The sequence below is a fragment of the Leptopilina boulardi genome, unplaced genomic scaffold, assembly GCF_019393585.1.
Source record: "Leptopilina boulardi isolate dan_hultmark-lab unplaced genomic scaffold, ZJU_Lbou_2.1 LbouV2_214, whole genome shotgun sequence".
Lineage (NCBI taxonomy): Eukaryota > Metazoa > Arthropoda > Insecta > Hymenoptera > Figitidae > Leptopilina > Leptopilina boulardi.
Genome location: NW_026137768.1, coordinates 4,825,082 through 4,842,725, shown reverse-complemented (window position 1 = coordinate 4,842,725; position 17,644 = coordinate 4,825,082). Strand labels below are relative to the sequence as shown.

At 25.2% G+C, this 17,644-nt stretch overlaps 1 protein-coding gene across 6 annotated transcripts; it reads left to right on the top strand.

The window, feature by feature from the left end:
• The first annotated feature begins 254 nt into the window (after window positions 1–254).
• Window positions 255–17,030, top strand: LOC127279192 (uncharacterized protein CG43867). 6 transcript variants are annotated; one of them, XM_051301406.1, is made up of 21 exons: window positions 255–730; window positions 1,479–2,573; window positions 3,128–3,190; window positions 6,140–6,307; window positions 6,448–6,633; window positions 6,982–7,181; window positions 7,396–7,627; window positions 7,914–8,085; window positions 8,266–8,502; window positions 8,582–8,873; window positions 8,951–9,224; window positions 9,320–9,709; window positions 9,906–10,124; window positions 13,684–13,976; window positions 14,054–14,387; window positions 14,498–14,737; window positions 14,817–14,950; window positions 15,104–15,233; window positions 15,412–15,621; window positions 15,804–15,939; window positions 16,184–17,030. In XM_051301406.1, the coding sequence occupies exons 2-21, from the start codon at window positions 1,611–1,613 to the stop codon at window positions 16,246–16,248; spliced, it is 4,938 nt and encodes a 1,645-aa protein (XP_051157363.1). In that variant the 5' UTR covers window positions 255–730; window positions 1,479–1,610; the 3' UTR covers window positions 16,249–17,030. The 6 variants fall into 6 exon arrangements, with proteins under 6 accessions (XP_051157363.1, XP_051157364.1, XP_051157365.1 ...); XM_051301407.1 differs by having other exon boundaries at window positions 256–730; window positions 9,906–10,079; XM_051301408.1 differs by having other exon boundaries at window positions 256–730; window positions 13,813–13,976.
• Window positions 17,031–17,644: the final 614 nt, after the last annotated feature.

Here is a 17,644-nt window from a genome sequence, read left to right as displayed (position 1 = left end):
TTAAAAAATATATTAAGCACAAATTTCATTGGCTATTTTAAATTTTTGGCGGGAATGAACAAACTGTCACATTTCGAACGTTCAATTGTGTACGTTCTCTACCCTGCCATAAAGACGATACACAAGTTCGAGAACAGGAAGCATGAGTTAAAAAAGAAAAGTAGTATGTTTCCCTCCTTTTCTATATCATGTTTTGAATTTCCCTGAATTTATTCTGCGTTTCCGTTTTCAGTTTTCTATCCGTGTATTAACATCCTATTATTAAAAAAGTATTCGCGTTTAACTGATAAATAAAAAATATTTTTAATTACTTTTTTTTTCTTTTGCAAATGAAGTGTGATCGTAGCTTAAACTAATGTATCCTAGTCGGAACAGATAATGGTGGTGGGGGTAGATACAGATATGTCCAGACTTTTTAGAGAGACGTTAGATTATTTGCATAAATGTATTTTCTGAAAATGTGAAGTTATCGTTATCGTTCTGAAATTTCAAAGTTCTATTTTATTTTCTAAACAAAGTGTTATCAAGTGCATTGACAGGCCTTTAAAATAAAAATCCATAATAATGTAATGCATGTAAATATTTGGAAATGTTAACAAATCGTGGGAGAGAGAGAGTTATAAGAGAACTTGAATCTTTGAAGCATATTTTAGATAATGGAGTGTAATAACCAGTGTTCATGTTTACAATCATTAAGAGTCATTGATACAATTTGTAACAAGAAAAAAAGGTAAGATCTATTTTCAATATAACCAATTTTTTTTTTTTATAAAATTCATTGTCTTCAGATCAAATTCATTGTATGTGTGTATGTGTATGTATTGAGAGCTATTATCTCATTGATATAGCTACTCATATTGTTAATAATACGTTTCTTAATGGTCCTTAATGAGATTATTACGATGTCTGGAATATAAAAAAAAGAATTCTTTTTTTTTTTTTGGTAATTAGTCAACCGTTATATATGACATATTATGGACGATTCCATTTTAAATATATATATTCTATTTTCTGTCCTACTTTTAAAACACTGACAGGAATAAACACGCGAGAGAAAGATTATAACTTTATTTTTAAATCTTTCGAAATGTGGATTTTCGAATCTTGATTTAGAACATTGTTTTTCCCTCGAATGAAATATTGACAATTTTTTTTTCCAAATATTTCGGAATCTTTATTTATTTTTGCCGCAATTATTGATGTTTCAAAAAGCTCCCTCAATATGTATATTCAACAAGTATTAATATCTATATATGTACAAATGTTACGTAATTTTTGTATTTTAACAAAAAAGGGATTCAGTGATTTAGTTTTTATTGTCAGAAAAATTTTATTTTAGAATAAAAACATGTTCACAATAAAAAAATGTTTTGCTAATTTTATTCTAAGACGTGAACTTTTTGTTTGAAAGTATAAAAATTATTATTTATGTTTTTTAATTAGCAAATTTGTCAAATTGAATATATGATTTCTTTTAGATTGCATCAAAGGCTGAATTCATTTAAGAGTAATTAAAAAAAAAAAAATAATTTCGAGTTGAGACAAAATGTTAAAGACGAAAAATAAAGTAGGTGAACTTTTAAGGAAAAATTACTCGACTACATAAAGAAATGGATGAGATTCGTGGTTTACATGCGAGTCGTCTCTCACAAATATCAGATCCAATAACTAGAATAACTTCGGATTTTGGCTCAAATTCAGCGCCATGCAGTCCACGTCTTCGTGTTCGAGTTCACGAATCTTCTGGTTCACCGGATGACAATGGTGGTGGTGGTGGTGGTCGGGGTGGAATATCCTCAGGTGAATCCGATGGATCTCGAAGTGGAGGAGGACGATCCGATTTCAATGTGATTGGTTCCGAGAGTCCTCGATTTCATTCACGAAGAATTTGTCAAGCCCCAGTGCCACCGCCACGACCACGAAATAAAGATCTTAATGTATCACCACGTGATTCGCCATATGTTAATGTTCAAAATCTTCTCTTCCATAAAAATGAAAATTCAACGCAAGCCGCACGAAATGCCGGTTACGTTGAATTAAAAGACAGCAGTAATAGTAGTAGCAGTAATAGTAGCAATTGTGGGAGATCATTTAAATGTAGTCCCTATACATTTACATCTGAATCAAGTGGTCAAGTTGAATATGCGGATAAACGATTATTTGATTTACAAACTAATTTTGGACAAAAATCATTTGAAAGTTGTAAATCAGGTGATTTTAGTTTAAATTCACCATACGATGTTGCATCGTCGTCATCATCATCATCAACACCACGTGGTGGAAATTTTGAACGATCATTTTCATTTAGTAATAAAAAACATCACGATGCAACGAGTCAACTTATTTATTCGGGAGATAATCAATTATTTGTTGATAAAACAATACCGTCAAGTGCCAGTATAATGGATGGTAAAAAGGAATCCAATTTTGTTTATAGTGCCTCAAAAAGCTTTGATGGATTTTCAAATACCGTTGAAGAATTTAATTGGCAGGAGAGATGTTTGGAACTTCAATTAGAACTTCATAGAAGTCGAAATCAAGCGACGAGAATTCGTGATATGCTACGAGAAAAGGTATTATGTTTAAATAATTTAGAATTTTAATACAGATTTAAAAAAAAACCAATGAAATTTACGTTGATGATTAATGTTTAAAAAAAAAATTTCACACAGAAAATAACATTTTTTTTCTTCAAATTTTTCTTTTAAAAAACTTTGTTGACTTTGTTTATTAGATTTTTTAGATTATACCTTTACAATTGTTTAATTATTAATTAATAATTGATTATAAAAATACTTTTAAATATATATTATTATTAATACTTCTTTAGTAATCAGAAGTAAAATTTGTTATTTATAAGTAAAAAGCTGCCAACTATAAATTTAAATTAATTGATTTTAAAAAAGTGCTAAAAAAAAGAAAAATATATTCAAAATTTATGTACTTTTTTCTATTTACTGCAAAGAAAAAAAAAATTATAATCGTGAAAAAAAATTATAATTTATATTTAAAAATCACTTTTTTTCTAAAATCGTAATAAATAGTAAACAAATTTTTGCACAAAACGATTTTTTTTTTTTCTAAAATTACAGTAAATGACAAATTTTAATTTCATATTTATTTTCAGCTCTCCGAACTTGAGCAGCGAGTCTTGGAAGCTGAAAGCAGAGCTGATGATGCTGAAGATAAGGTAACAAAAGTTTTCATCTTTGTTAAGTCTTATCGATTCATAATTCAGACAATTATTTATTAAAATTAATGTTATTTTTAATAATATTGGATTTTAAAAATAACTTTTTAAATTAATAATTGTAAATTATTCTCTAAATATTAACAAAAAAAAAAAAAAAATCGTGGAGAAAATGTTTATAAAATTAAATTTAAAAATTGCATTTTAAATAATTTTAAAAAAATTAAAAACCTAGGAATTAAATTTTATTTCTTGCGTTTTTAATTTTGGTATATAAAAAATATTTTCATTGTTTTGAAAAGTAAAATATAAAGATGTTATACTAAAAATCGTAATTAAAATTGGGAGAAAAATAAATTATTATAAATACATCTGATGAGATTTTTTCGAATGGACTAAATAAATATTGATTTGGTCATCATGGGAAAAGCTTTTGGACATAATGTCTCTATATATTCAAAGATGGTCATCGGTGAAACGCGCATGTTTTTACATTATTTCCTGTTTATTGATTTTTGTTGCTAAAGCTAAAGATGGAGGGACCACATCCCGGTGTCGGTGTTTTGTTATGATTTTTCCATTTTACATCTAACTCTGTTAATGGATCATTTTTCACATTAATATTGTTTTAAGTAAATCAGTTAACGATTGTTTGTAAATTAAGTGCAGTTTAATTTCTATCAAATTATGAATTTCTACAGGTGACACGCGTGAAAGGTATTTAAAGAAAGAAGTTCTTTTGAAAAAATCATAATTTTTGGAGAATTTTTATTACTTAAATCAAATTTTTTTAAATATAGCAACACTTTTTTTTTTTGATTATGTATTTATTTTTCATTTCTTCATTTATTATTAATAATTTCATTTATTTTTTATTTCACTGCTTATTTTTCCTTTATTCTTTATTTATAATTATTTATTTATTTTTCTTACTTATTAAATTTAATAAATAAATAAGTTGTTTTTTATATTTAATTTAATTCTTTATTAAAAATTCTAATTTCTTTCAAAATTAACAATTTTTTCACTATTTGAGAATATTTTATTTATTTTGCTTTATATTGTGTTTAAAAGAAATGATTTACAGGAAAATTATTTATCTGTCCTGAAAAATCATGTTATGTCACACTGCTTTTCAGAAATGTAAAAATATTTCTTTTTTTTTCAATTTTGTAAAATGTTTATAAAAAATAGTGAAAATAGAGAAGTAAAATTAAAAATTTCCATTTATTTGAAAAAAATATGTTTAAAATAATTTGGAATTAATTTTTGATTATATGTAAATAATAATTTTTATTATAATAAATTATTGAAAAGGCAAATTTAAATTGAAAGTAAAATTGTCTGTCAACGATTGATTATTATATAGTTGTCACTATTATAAAGATAAAAAAAAAAAGTGTTTTACGTTTACGACCCCCGTATACTTATTTTATGCAGTGCTTTGTGTCCAACCCCTCAAACATTATATTGGCTGGGAGCCAATATGAGTCACCGACTCTAGGAAACTCCACTGTTTAGTTCAGTTTCGTACTGTGAACTCGACTCGTCGTTTTTCCATGGCTTATATTACTCTAAGACTATAATCAGCATCTTTGCCCTAAAATCATATTTCTATATTAAATTCAGTTCATTCGAAAATTTAATCTTTCTCTCTGTCTCCCTTATTCTCATTCTCTTAAAATAATTGCAAAATGAAAATTGCAATTTGAGTGCACTCTTATCTTATTGAAAGTCATGGCTCAACGATTTTCCGGTAAAATTTTTCAATATTTTACATATTTTTTAAGAAAAATTTTCTATCTATATTATTATTTGTATTTTTATTTAGTTTTGTATTAAACCAAGTCCACTTCTGGGCCGAAAAGCTGAAGCTTAATAAATAAATATTAAATATTATTTGTATTTTTAATATTTGTCTCATTTTAATTTTTTTATTATTATTTTTAAATATATTTTTTATTTTCACTCTACTTGTTTTGGCAATAGATAAATATATTATTAAGTTGATGAAATTATTTTATTCATTAAATTTGAACGAAAAGTTTGTGAATTTTATTTTGCGTGTTGATAAAAAAAAAAAAAATTTTGTCTCATCTTATGACAAAAATAATATGTTTGTGTAAAAATAGATTAAAAATGGAAAAAAAGTGAACATAAGAGGGTCCCAAATGAAAGATTCGTAATTAAAGGCACCGCGCGCGTCTTTTTATAGCTTTGCGGCTTTCACACGAATATTCGCACGACTTTTCGTCTAAGAGTTCAGAGACATTTTATTAATTTACATATACTGTTAAAATTTGATTTAAAATAAAATTCTTTTAATCTATCCTCTATATGAAATGTTATTTTTAATTTAAATTTCAATAATCAAATTTTAAATTCGAATTATTTTGTTTAAATAATAGATAAATAATTTTAATCCTTATTTTTGTTTTAAATAAGCGAATTAAAATTTATTATTTAAATAACAGTAAATAATTTTTTATATACAATCACTGAAACAAAAACTTGATACTGTAACACAATATTGATTTTTTACCTAAAGCTTCCGTTCAAAATATAATGCACGTATATCCCATAAACATAAGGACTATTGATTCTTGACAGATGGTCTTTGTACTGCTTAAAATGAATGAATATTTAAAACACGCAATTTTAATGTATATTTAAAAAAAATAATTTATAGATTGAAATATCTATAATTTAGTAATAACTGTATTAAGGTCCTTTCATTATTTATTATTTTTAAAAAACGATTCAATAAAAAGCATATGAAAAATTAATTCTCATAATTAATATTTCTAATTAAATGACTATTTAAAGTTACATTATAAATCGATAAAATTCATTTATATTTAAAATTGTTTATTTTTCTCAATATTAACTTTAGTTCAATTATACATTTTTGATTAATATATTTAAAAAAAAATAATAATTTTTTAACAGGTGCGCATGATGGAGGAACGCTTAGTAAAAGGTGAATATTGCCTAAGTGCTTCAAGAGTTGGTTCTCCTCCACATTCATTGCCATCTACTTCAGCCTCTCAAAGTGATACAATCGAAGACGTTCATTGCGCGTGTATATCGAAATTGGAGACACAGGTAGAAGAACAGGTATGATTTTTCGAATTTCCATTGTTTTATTTATTAATCCACAAATATCAATAATTAATAATAAAAAAAACTGCAATTTTTATTTCTAAAAAAGTAAATTTTTAAAAATAAATAAATAATTTAAAAAAAAACTCTTTTAGAGACAATTACGTTTGCAAGACGCACGACAAGTTGAAGCAAAAGCCGCAAGAATAAAAGAATGGGTCACAAATAAACTTCGTGAACTTGAACAACAAAATCAACATCTCCGAGAACAAAACAATAAATGCAATCAACAATTGGAATTATTACGAAATCATATTACCAATATTGGACTGAGACCACCTGTGAGTGATTTTATTGATTTATCTTCGTTTCTATATTTAGTATCTTTTGTTGTTGTCTTGATTTTATTTTCTATCTCACTGATTTTTTCTATTATCTTGATTTTTCTTTTATTTTATTCGTTTCTCATTTATGTATTATTTTTTTTTTTTACTGAAAACGATTTATTATTTCTATTTTAGTATTCAATTTTTAATTATTTTTTTTCAATTTAATATCTTTTTATCTTGTTATTGTATTTTTTATTTTTATTTTTATCTTTTTCTTTTTCATTTTCACAGTATTTAACTTCTTAAAAAAATGTCCATCAAATTAAAAATATAATCTCTTTTTTTTTGTATTTTGTTTAGATTTCTTCGAGGGGATCATTGTCTCTTGAAGTTGATCCTATGCTACGTAGACAGTCGGAAAATCTTGAAGAATCATCGCAAACTGTACCGGAAGATATTCAAAACGTGTCTGAGTCACAAACTGGTATAAGACACAGAAGACATTTATCGGCTTGTGGAAATATTCAAGGTGTAATTAATACCAGTAATATGGATTCAAGGTAAATAAAATAATTTTTTCTCTTTGAAAAATTGATGAAACTTTTCATTTACATTTAATTTTAATATGATGATTCATAATATTTTATTAATAATCATATATCCTATACGAAAGGGCATTTTATGTTGTAAACCCTTTTATTACTGTAAATAAATAAATAATATTTTATTTTGAAGGTTGATAATAATGTCAAATTATTATTTTTTAAATTGCAGTTTATTATCCGAGGAGCTGGCAGCAGCGGTAGAAAATTTGGTAATGTTACCAAGTATGACTGGTGTTTCTGATACAAGTAGAAACAGTAATTCGGAAGCAATTCATGATTATGCTGAAATATACACTCCAAGTAGAGAAGGAATTAATTGGAATCAACCCACGAGTCAAGATCCAAGACCACCTACGCCTCCGCTTCACAGGTTTCCTAGTTGGGAGGCAAAAATTTATCAAGTAATAAGAATATAATGATAAATAGAGTAAATTTAATAATTAGTTTTAGTTTAAATTAATTTAATAAAAAGAATCGTTATTTCTTTAAATTAAAGAATTGTCAACTACATTGGCATAATAAAAATAATTTATTGGCATTATTAAATATTGATAATTTAATATATTATAAAAATAAAAAAAATATATTAAAATAAAATTAAAATTCCATTTAAATTGAAAATCAATTGTATTGAAATTAATAGTTTTTTGATTATCGACGAATAATTAAAAATTTAAATTAATACAGATTGCAGATGGTGGATTAGGTATTGGTCCTCCTACCAATGAAGAGTCAGCACCATCGACAACGACAAATACAAATTCCTCGAAGTATTCACAAGCAATGGGTCATAATTTGGCAGCACACAATTCTCAAGGATATTGTGATATATCGGTTCCGGTTTATGCAACCGTTAAAGGTATCATATTCTATTTTTTTTATATTTTTACTTTTCTTTATTTCATATTTTAATTTTTCTCCCACTTTTTTTTTTCTTCTTATTTTATTTGTTTTTATAAAATGCAAAAAAAATTCCTCGAAAAGAATAGTTTTCCAATTTTGCTTTTTTAATTAATAAAAAAAATTAATTAATTAATAGGTCGCGCGAGTCAAATTAGATCGATTCCTTTTGGCGATAGTTCTGATGATAGTTCTGATGGTGAGGATCATCCAAATCAATTAGAATCAAACACAAGGATAACGAATAGTTCATCTGACAATACGGATTCATCGCTTGCAAGTAGTAGTAGCCCATCGAAAAGTGTTAAAACAACGAGTAGTTTGAGTCCCGCGAAAAGAAGTTCAAATGGTTCTCCAAGCAAAAGTGTCAAGCGTGGTATGTATTTTTGTTTTAAAAAAACATTTTTTTATATTACGAGAATAAATTAAATACAAATTTGATTTGTTAAATTTAGATACATCTTTGGAATCTGGTTTATCTGAAGATTATGCAATTCCACCCGACGCTCTCAGTTTAACATCACTGGAGTCTAGTATTCCTAATTTATTAATGCGAGTCACCGGCGACAGTCCAAAACGACAGGAATCCTTAGAGAAAGCCGGACAATTGGCTAAACTTGGTGGAAAATTGAAAACATGGCGAAAACGTTGGTTTGTGCTGAAAAATGGTGTATTAACGTATTGGAAGAGTCAAAATGATATTAATCGTAAACCACAAGGACAAATTATTTTAGATGACGTTTGCAGGTTTGTTTTTTTTATGCATGTTAAATTTAAAAATTACTTGTATGATTATATTTATGTGTGTAATTGTATTTTATTAGAATAAATAGAGCCGATGGTGCAGCAACTTTTGAAATTGCAACAGGTAAAAAGACTTATTATCTAACGGCAGATTGTATTGCAACAATGGAGGATTGGATAAGAGTTTTACAAAATATACAAAAACGTAATGCAACAAAACTCTTATTAAACGGAGAAGACAATAAACCCACAATTCAAGGATGGCTAACAAAAGTGAAAAATGGTCATGCCAAAAAATGTTGGTGCGTTCTTATTGGAAAAATGTTTCTTTATTTCAAATGTATGAATGATACGGTGAGTTTATTTTTTTTAAAATAATTTTCTATTAAATAATTTATAGGTAATTTATATTTACTATTAAAAAAATATGAAATTTTGAATTTTCACAGAATCCTATTGGTCAAATAAATATGAGAGACGCACGTGTTGAAGAAGTTGAACACGTGTCAGACAGTGACAGCGAGGAAAGAGATTCTGAATGTCCTTATGAGCGTACAATTGGAATATTTCCAACACATCAATGTCCAACGTATTTATTAATACCGCATAAACAAGATAAAGACAATTGGCTTTATCATTTAACAGTTGTATCGGGCGGTGGACCAAATGCGGGAACTCAATATGAACAACTAGTACAAAGATTGATGGAGACTGATGGCGATCCAAGTTGTGTTCTTTGGAGACATCCTTTACTTTTGCATACAAAAGAAAACATCACTAGTCCATTAACCAGTTTGAATTCCGAAGCTTTACAAACTGAAGCTATTAAATTATTTAAGGTATTTATTAAAAAAACAATTCTTATTTTACATTTATTATTTACATTTATTAAAGCGACTTTTTTTCTTTAGGTTTTTTTGTTCCTAAAAGCTTTAGAAAACGGAAAAAGCATTTAAGCTTTATTTTCTATTTTTAATAAAAAAAAACAATTATTATTTTTTCATTGTATATTAAAAAATATTTTTTTTCTAATAGGCTTGCCAATTATTTATGTCAGTAGCTGTTGAACAGGCAGGAATTGATTATCACGTGGTACTTGCACAAAATGCCCTTCAACAATGTTTAGATCAACCTGAACTTCAATCAGAATTCATTTGTGCATTAGTTAAGCAGACAAGTCGTCATGTCCAGCAACGATTAGGCGTACAGGTAAAAAAGGCCGCAAGACTAGTGTCGCTGGGTACTGCGCGCGTTGTAAGTCCTGCTTATTGTTTAACACAATTAACACCTCTGTACCATTTTGATTTTAACAATTTCAAACACATCTTTCTTCTCTAAAAGAAAAATGGTACATTGGATTACAGTCTGTTTTTTTGTTCAAAGAAAAAAAAAAAAAAAAAAAAAAGTAGTGAGTCTTGTCTAAAGTGATTACGATATTGAAAATAGTTATGGTTATTGCTTGAAGAAAAAAGATATATTATAAACGTGTTCAAAACATAATATTACTTTTATTTTAATATTTTTATTTTCATTGTTAATTAATAATTTATTATTTATTTATTTTTTATTATTTATCATTTTTAATTTTATTTTCAATTGTATTTTTCGTTTGTATTTTTGTGTATTTATAATTTAGTTTTGTTGTATTTTAGATTATTTATTTTATTTTCTTTTTGAAGATATTAATGTTATAAATTTTTTATTAACGTGATTATGGTAACGTTATATTTTTTTTTTATGTGGCATTTGATGTTTAGTATTCATTAAATATATACTTTAGTAATTTAACAATAATGATATAAATGTTACGTGATATTAAATATTCGCGGTAAATAATAATAAACTAAAATATTGAATAATTAAATAGTAATAAAGTAAAAATTAAAATTAACACATTTAATTTTGAAGAGAAAAATTTTTTTAAAATATTTTTTACTAAAAATTAAATATTTTGTCATTGATTCGTGTTAATTAGAATAGATTAATTTAGTATTAGAATTAGAAAAATTGACGAGCTATACATTAGAATAATTTGCAGCTTTTCTCATTCATAACCGTGAATTATTTTCGGATGATAATCATTTAAGTCAATGTACTTGACGAACTTTTACAGACTGAACTTGGTCAAGTATTATATGCTAGAAAGCATCTTTTTTTATATTGTCATTTAATAAGCACATACAGCACCATAAAAAATATAATTCTTTTATTTTTTTATGGTGTTGTGAAATAAGTGTAGAAAAATCGTTTTTGATATGAAAATTTTAATCAATCGTTTATAGATTTTTAAAAATATTTTTTTTGTTGAAAGTATATTTTGAGAGGCGATTGAATTTATTTTCATCGACGATTTTTCTAAATTTTTTCTTTTTGGAGGTTTTTTCTCACTTAATTTTTCATTTTTATAATAATAATTTTAAAAAAACTAATACTTGATAAAGTTTTCACAATTTTTTTTCCATATTTTTAAGCACATTAAACATTTTAATTATCATTTGCTGCTTTCCATGTGATGTCTTTTTTCTTTTATATACTCACTTGATGCTGCATGCAACTAATGTTGTAACATAATTTAATTAATTTTTCTATTCACACAAAATACTAGAAATTTTTTTTTTTCTTTAAAATACTTATATATCTTAAATTTATCCCACTCTTGACGATAATCACGTGAACTGAACATATCTCGACAAGAAAATAATAATTTATTTTCGTATTTCAATTTATTAAAGATTTTTTTTTATGAAAATTTTAAAAATATTTGTTTAGTTCTTTATAAATGGTTTTAAATTTGAAATTTTTAAAAAGAGATCATTTTTTTTAATGAACAGAAAAAAAGAATTAATATTTGATAGATTGTCAAAATATGTTCTGTGAAACACACACCTGCAGAATGGTATGTTGGTGTATACATGATAAATTGCACACAGGAAAACAAACTCTTTAGACTCAATTTTTTATTTCTTCCTTAAAAATTATTTTAGAAATATATATTTATATATATATATATTACGACACTATGTTTGAATGCAGCGTAGAGATCTAGTTTTACGAGTAGGGGATATAAAGGTATATATTTGCTATTCAACTGCCAGCAGTGCATTAGTCGATATGTAAATTTAAAATGCTTTTTAGTAAATAAAAAAGTCATTTCAAGTAGATTCCTTCATTGAAATAGAACGTGTAAAAAAAATCATTTTATCATTATAAGTTTTTTTTTAAAAAAGTAAAAATAAAGATTAAAAAGCAAATAAAATAATAATATTTAAATTTTCAATAATATTAATTAATTAAATAAGAAATAAATACATATTTTTTAAATTATTGAAATAAAACATTGATAAAAATAATTAAATTTTTTTTGCAAAAAAAAACTGTGTAACTTTTATATCGAAAACTAATTTCTTTTTAATTATTTGCTATTATTATTTATATTAATTATGTTATTAACTTGTTTTTGATAAAATGAAAATATTTACAAATTCTATAATATCTACGGAAAGTTACTTTATTTTTACAAAATGAATATTTTATATGTCGGCCAGTGTTATTGCATTTTTCCCAATCGCTTTTAAATCGCATTCATTTTTTCGCATATTTCTAAAAATGCATTGATTTTTACACAATTAATATAAATAAGACCACGCGGAAAAATTAATTTTTAATATAATCTAATGATGTACGATTGTACATCAATAATATATAGCTGATTCTTCATGTGTATTATAAAAATGAGTCATTCATATTTTTCATAGTATTTAAAAAAGAAATATTTGAAAATTATCCTTTTGTATTTAGTACAATATTTAAAATTAGTTTTAGTCACAATTCACAATTATGTAGTTAAATTCGGCTATTGGATTAAAGTTAAAATAGTAAAAAAATTCACGATTAGTTGAATTTGCTTATTTTAGAAAATAAATATTAAAGTTAAAGGTAATGAAATTTAGTCGCATTAGTTATATTCTAGTTTATTTTAGTAGAAAATCACAATTTTTTATCTGAATTAACTATAAATAATATTTATAACAAATTTAGTAATAAAAAAAAATTTTTATTTTGTTTCAATAAAATTTCAAGTTATTTTAGCAGTTATTAATAATTTTTACTAAATTTTGACAGTGAAAAAATTTTAATAAATTTTTAAAATATCATTTTTAAAACGTTCAAAAAGAAAATGAGTTCAACTTAACAATTTTATAATTTAAATTAATTTTTTCTAATTAAAATAAATCAATTAATGCATTCAATACCTAAATTAAATTCGAAATTATGTTTTGAATATGAAGAGTCACCTATATGACACATATATTTATAAAATTCGATAATCCATAGTTCACAAATTAAATAAAAATAATAATTGCGCTTTTAATTTTTAATCATAAATATTATTTATTTATTAAATTTTTAATACTCATTTAATAAATTTTGCAAGTGAAAAGTATTTCATTGAATTTACATTAATTACAAGTAAATAAAATTAAATTGTCTAAAACAACAAATTTTTATTATTTTTCGTTTTTAAAAATTAAAGTTTTTTTTTCAAATTATATTTTTATGGAAAAAAATATAGTGAAGCATTTATGAAAAATAAAATTTTTAAAAATTGAGAATTTTTATTACAATTTTAATTATATATAATATGTAAAATAAAAAATGTAAATTTGTGAACTATGAATTGATTTTGAAGAGAAAAAAAAATCGAGAAATGTAATATATATGTGTGTGATGGGCGTGTGTATATTTAAAAGAAAAATCATGTAAGTATGGTCGAAAAAAATGGCCATAGTAGTATGCCAGCATACCATTACAGCAACTCCTTCTATGCGCGACGCAATCTCTCTTCACCTGCGATACGCAAAACCCCGCGGCAAACGGCGGTGGTGAAAATGCGGATGTACTATCGACGGCTTCCACTTCTCATAGTCCTCCGCTCACACAGGGACATTCAACATCAAATTCATTGGACTGCAAAACAAATCCAGCACAATATGTATTAGTACAAGGATGGCAACTATTGGCACTTGCTGTTTCATTATTTTTACCCCGAAACAATCGTCTTCTATGGTACCTGAAATTACATCTTCAAAGAAACGCTGACTCCAAGTGAGTATCAATTTTTTTTTACGATTTTGAAAAGAAATTAATTTTTTCAAATTATAAATTAATTGTAAATTTTTCAGAACTGAATGTGGCAAATATGCGGCGTATTGTGAAAGAGCTTTGGAAAGAACATTACAGAATGGTGGAAGGGAAGTGAAACCCTCGAGGATGGAAGTTCTTTCAATTTTATTGAAAAATCCCTATCATCATTCATTGCCACATGCAATACCTGTTCATTTTTTAAATGGCACCTATCAAGTTGTCAGTTTCGATGGAAGTACAACAATTGAGGAATTTCTTTCGACTCTTAATCAAGAAATTGGTTGTCGCGATGTACATCAATCGGGTTTCACATTATTCAGCGATGATCCAATTGAAAAAGATCTCGAGCATTTTATTGATCTTCAATCTAAGGTGATTATTTCTTTTTTTATTAAGTTAATTTTTTGTAACTATTTTAATTTGAATAATTTGCTTCGATTAGAATGAATTATAATTGACAATGTATTTTTATTTTTCAATAGTTGTGCGATATTATTTCAAAATGGGAAACAGCATTAAGGGAAAAGGGATCGGGTAAATTTGAAAATACAAGAGTTATACAATTGACGTATAAATCAAGATGTTATTGGCGGCATGCGGCAAAAATGGAGACTGATCGCGAAAGACTTTTATTATGTTATCAAGTTAATTTACAAGTTGTACAAGGAAAATTTCCCCTAAATCGAGAATTGGCATTTGAATTAGCAGCATTGATGGCTCAGGTATTTAATTTTTAAATTTTGTTTAAATTATGATAAATGGCATTTTAAATTTCCAAAAAAACAAATTAAAATTCCACAGATCGATTTTGGTGAATATAATACTGAAAAGGTGCGAGGAAGTGGACAAGGGAGCGGTAATCATCTTGTTTTGCAAGCATTAGATAAGTTTTACCCCATTAGATATCGGTCTAACATAACTGCTGATCATCTCAGGTTTGTTCATTATTATTTTCAAATTTAATTTTCTTTTTTTTCTATTTTTTCTATTTTCTATTCTTATATTTTATTTTTTATTTTTATTATATTATCAATTTATATTCATGCATCAAAGAATGGAGATTTAATTTTTTTTCTGATTATTCGCAGAGAATTGCAAGAAAAATTGCAAGAAAAATGGATTTCTCTTAGAGGACGCAGTACTTTAGATTGTGTTAGAATATATTTAACGTGTACAAGAAAATGGCCTTTCTTCGGTGCAACTTTATATCAAGGAAAGGTAAAATATTTTCTGTCTTTTTAAAAATTATATCAAATACTCTGCTTGGCTGGGAGAGTAAATACAGTTTTATAAATGAAATAATAAATTATAGTAATAATAATGTATAAAAGTTAAACAAAAAAAAATTATTTATAGTGAATTTTGCTTATAATTTGTTCTTTTTTTTTTATTGTAGTTAAAACAAAGTGAACAACTCACAGTGTGGATTGCTGTTTCTGAGGATAGTGTGACATTATTAGAAATGCAAACAATGGCAGTGAGATGTCGTTATAATTATTCAAATATAATTACTTTCGGAGGATGTTTAGATGATTTTATGTTAGTCGCATGTCCAGACGAAGGTGCTGCTGAACAAAAACTTTTGTTTATTCTCAGTAAACCTAAGGTAATTTTGTTTATAATTTAAAAATTTTATTTATGCAATAAAACATATTTATTTTAATTTTATTCAACAAATAATTAATTATTAATAGTAAAAATAAAAATTGATAAGATTTTTAATTAAAAAAAAAAATTATTTTTAAATTAAACATTTCGATAAATTTATATTGTCTTTTTTTTGTAAAGATTTTAGAAATAACACTCCTGATTGCTGACTATATGAATGCCTTGGGTCACACATTGCCTGGAACACCTCAAATGAATACTTTGACGAGAAATGGCTCACATAGATCTCTCAAGTCTACAATAAAACTCCAGACTGGTGAGTTTATTAACTTTCAAAAATTTTAATTCCTTCGAATATCATCAAATTTTTTTTTATTATACTATTTTAACCAATTTAAAAAATTATTATTTTCTGATAATAATAGATTTTTTGTAATATTTCAGTAACTTTTTTTATTTTTCCATATTTTATAAAATTTAATGAATTTTTTGTAAAAGTAACTTTCTCATTTATTGAGAAAAAAAGTGAGATTTTTAGCTTTAATTATTCTAAACTTCAGGTTCAAGCTGTCTTCCAACACAACCTGATATTCTGAAGTCAACTCCAGACCAACAAAGACATTAATAAATTATTATTTCAAGTATCATTGATAGTACCTTGGAAGTTTATAATAATTTGTAAACATTCTGGTTATATAAAAGCTTTAAAAAAATACATCATAATAATAGGCTTCAATTCAAATTGAAGTTAGGACTGAATGAAGCTAATTAAAAAAAAAAAAAGAAACTAAATACGATGTGAATGTATAATGAACTTGTGCTGTATGTTTAAACTTATTCTTGACTTCTGTATTTAATTAGACTGTTAAGAAATGTTTTTGCAAAACAACGAGAAATACGTTGGGATTCATATTAGATTAATGAATAAGTAATGATGAATTTTTCAACATTATTTTATTTAAAAAAAAAAAAAAAAAATGCTCCTATACAGCATTTTTCTCTGTACAGTTTAATTTTTATTGACAATAATAATAATAATTTAAGATTTTGTTAATTTTGATTTGAAAATTTTTAATCTTTACACTATTATTATTTCTTTACAATTATTGTAAAGAATATTATTAATTATTATTTTTTGTTTTTTTAAGATAAAATTTCTTTATTTTACTCTTTTTAAGTTTTACAATATATCAATTAAGTTTTCTTTGTATGAAATGGCAGCTATTTGCTTTCAATTAATAAATTAATTTAGTGTATTTAAAATTTATGGATTTTCTAAATTTTAAGGGATTTTTTTTTCATATTTAAAATGAAAAATTCATCATTACTTGTACGTCAATCCAGGGACTGGCAGCAAAAACAAAGACGTGCGTGTAAGATATTTCTACAAAAAAAAAAAAAAAATAATAATAAAAATTTAATCCCGAACACTGCCAAATAATCAGTGACTAAATATCGTTTACATGAAGAAAAAATCGTTAGTTGTTTTGCTAATTGTATTTATATAGAATGCGAAAAATTGATATGAACTTATATTTATAAGTTGTAAGTTAGTAATTTAATCCCATCTCGTGAAAAAACGTAAAAAGAAAAATAATGGGATTTAAAAATTTTTTAAGTCCTTAGCGCCATTTTCTTTTTTTTTCATCAAAAAGTGATGCCAGAATGCGTTTTACATATATATGTATACTATATTCAGATGAATTATTTTTCACAAGAACGACATTTCTGGTAGAAGAACTATTTATTTTTGTTTTTTTTTTGAAAATATGAATGTTTTTTCATTTCATCGAGAATTATTTTGATTTATTCATAATCGAATTTTCTTTATATATATATATTATATATAAGAAAGGCGCTAGAATATAGAAATATTATCATAGAGCGCATGAACAAGTTTAAAATTTATCACAAAAAGAAACTGTATTTGACTGTATGTTACAGTGACAAGAACAATGTGTTAAAATAAACCAAACCAGAATATGGAAAATTTCTCTAATTGAATTTATTTATTTTTTTAA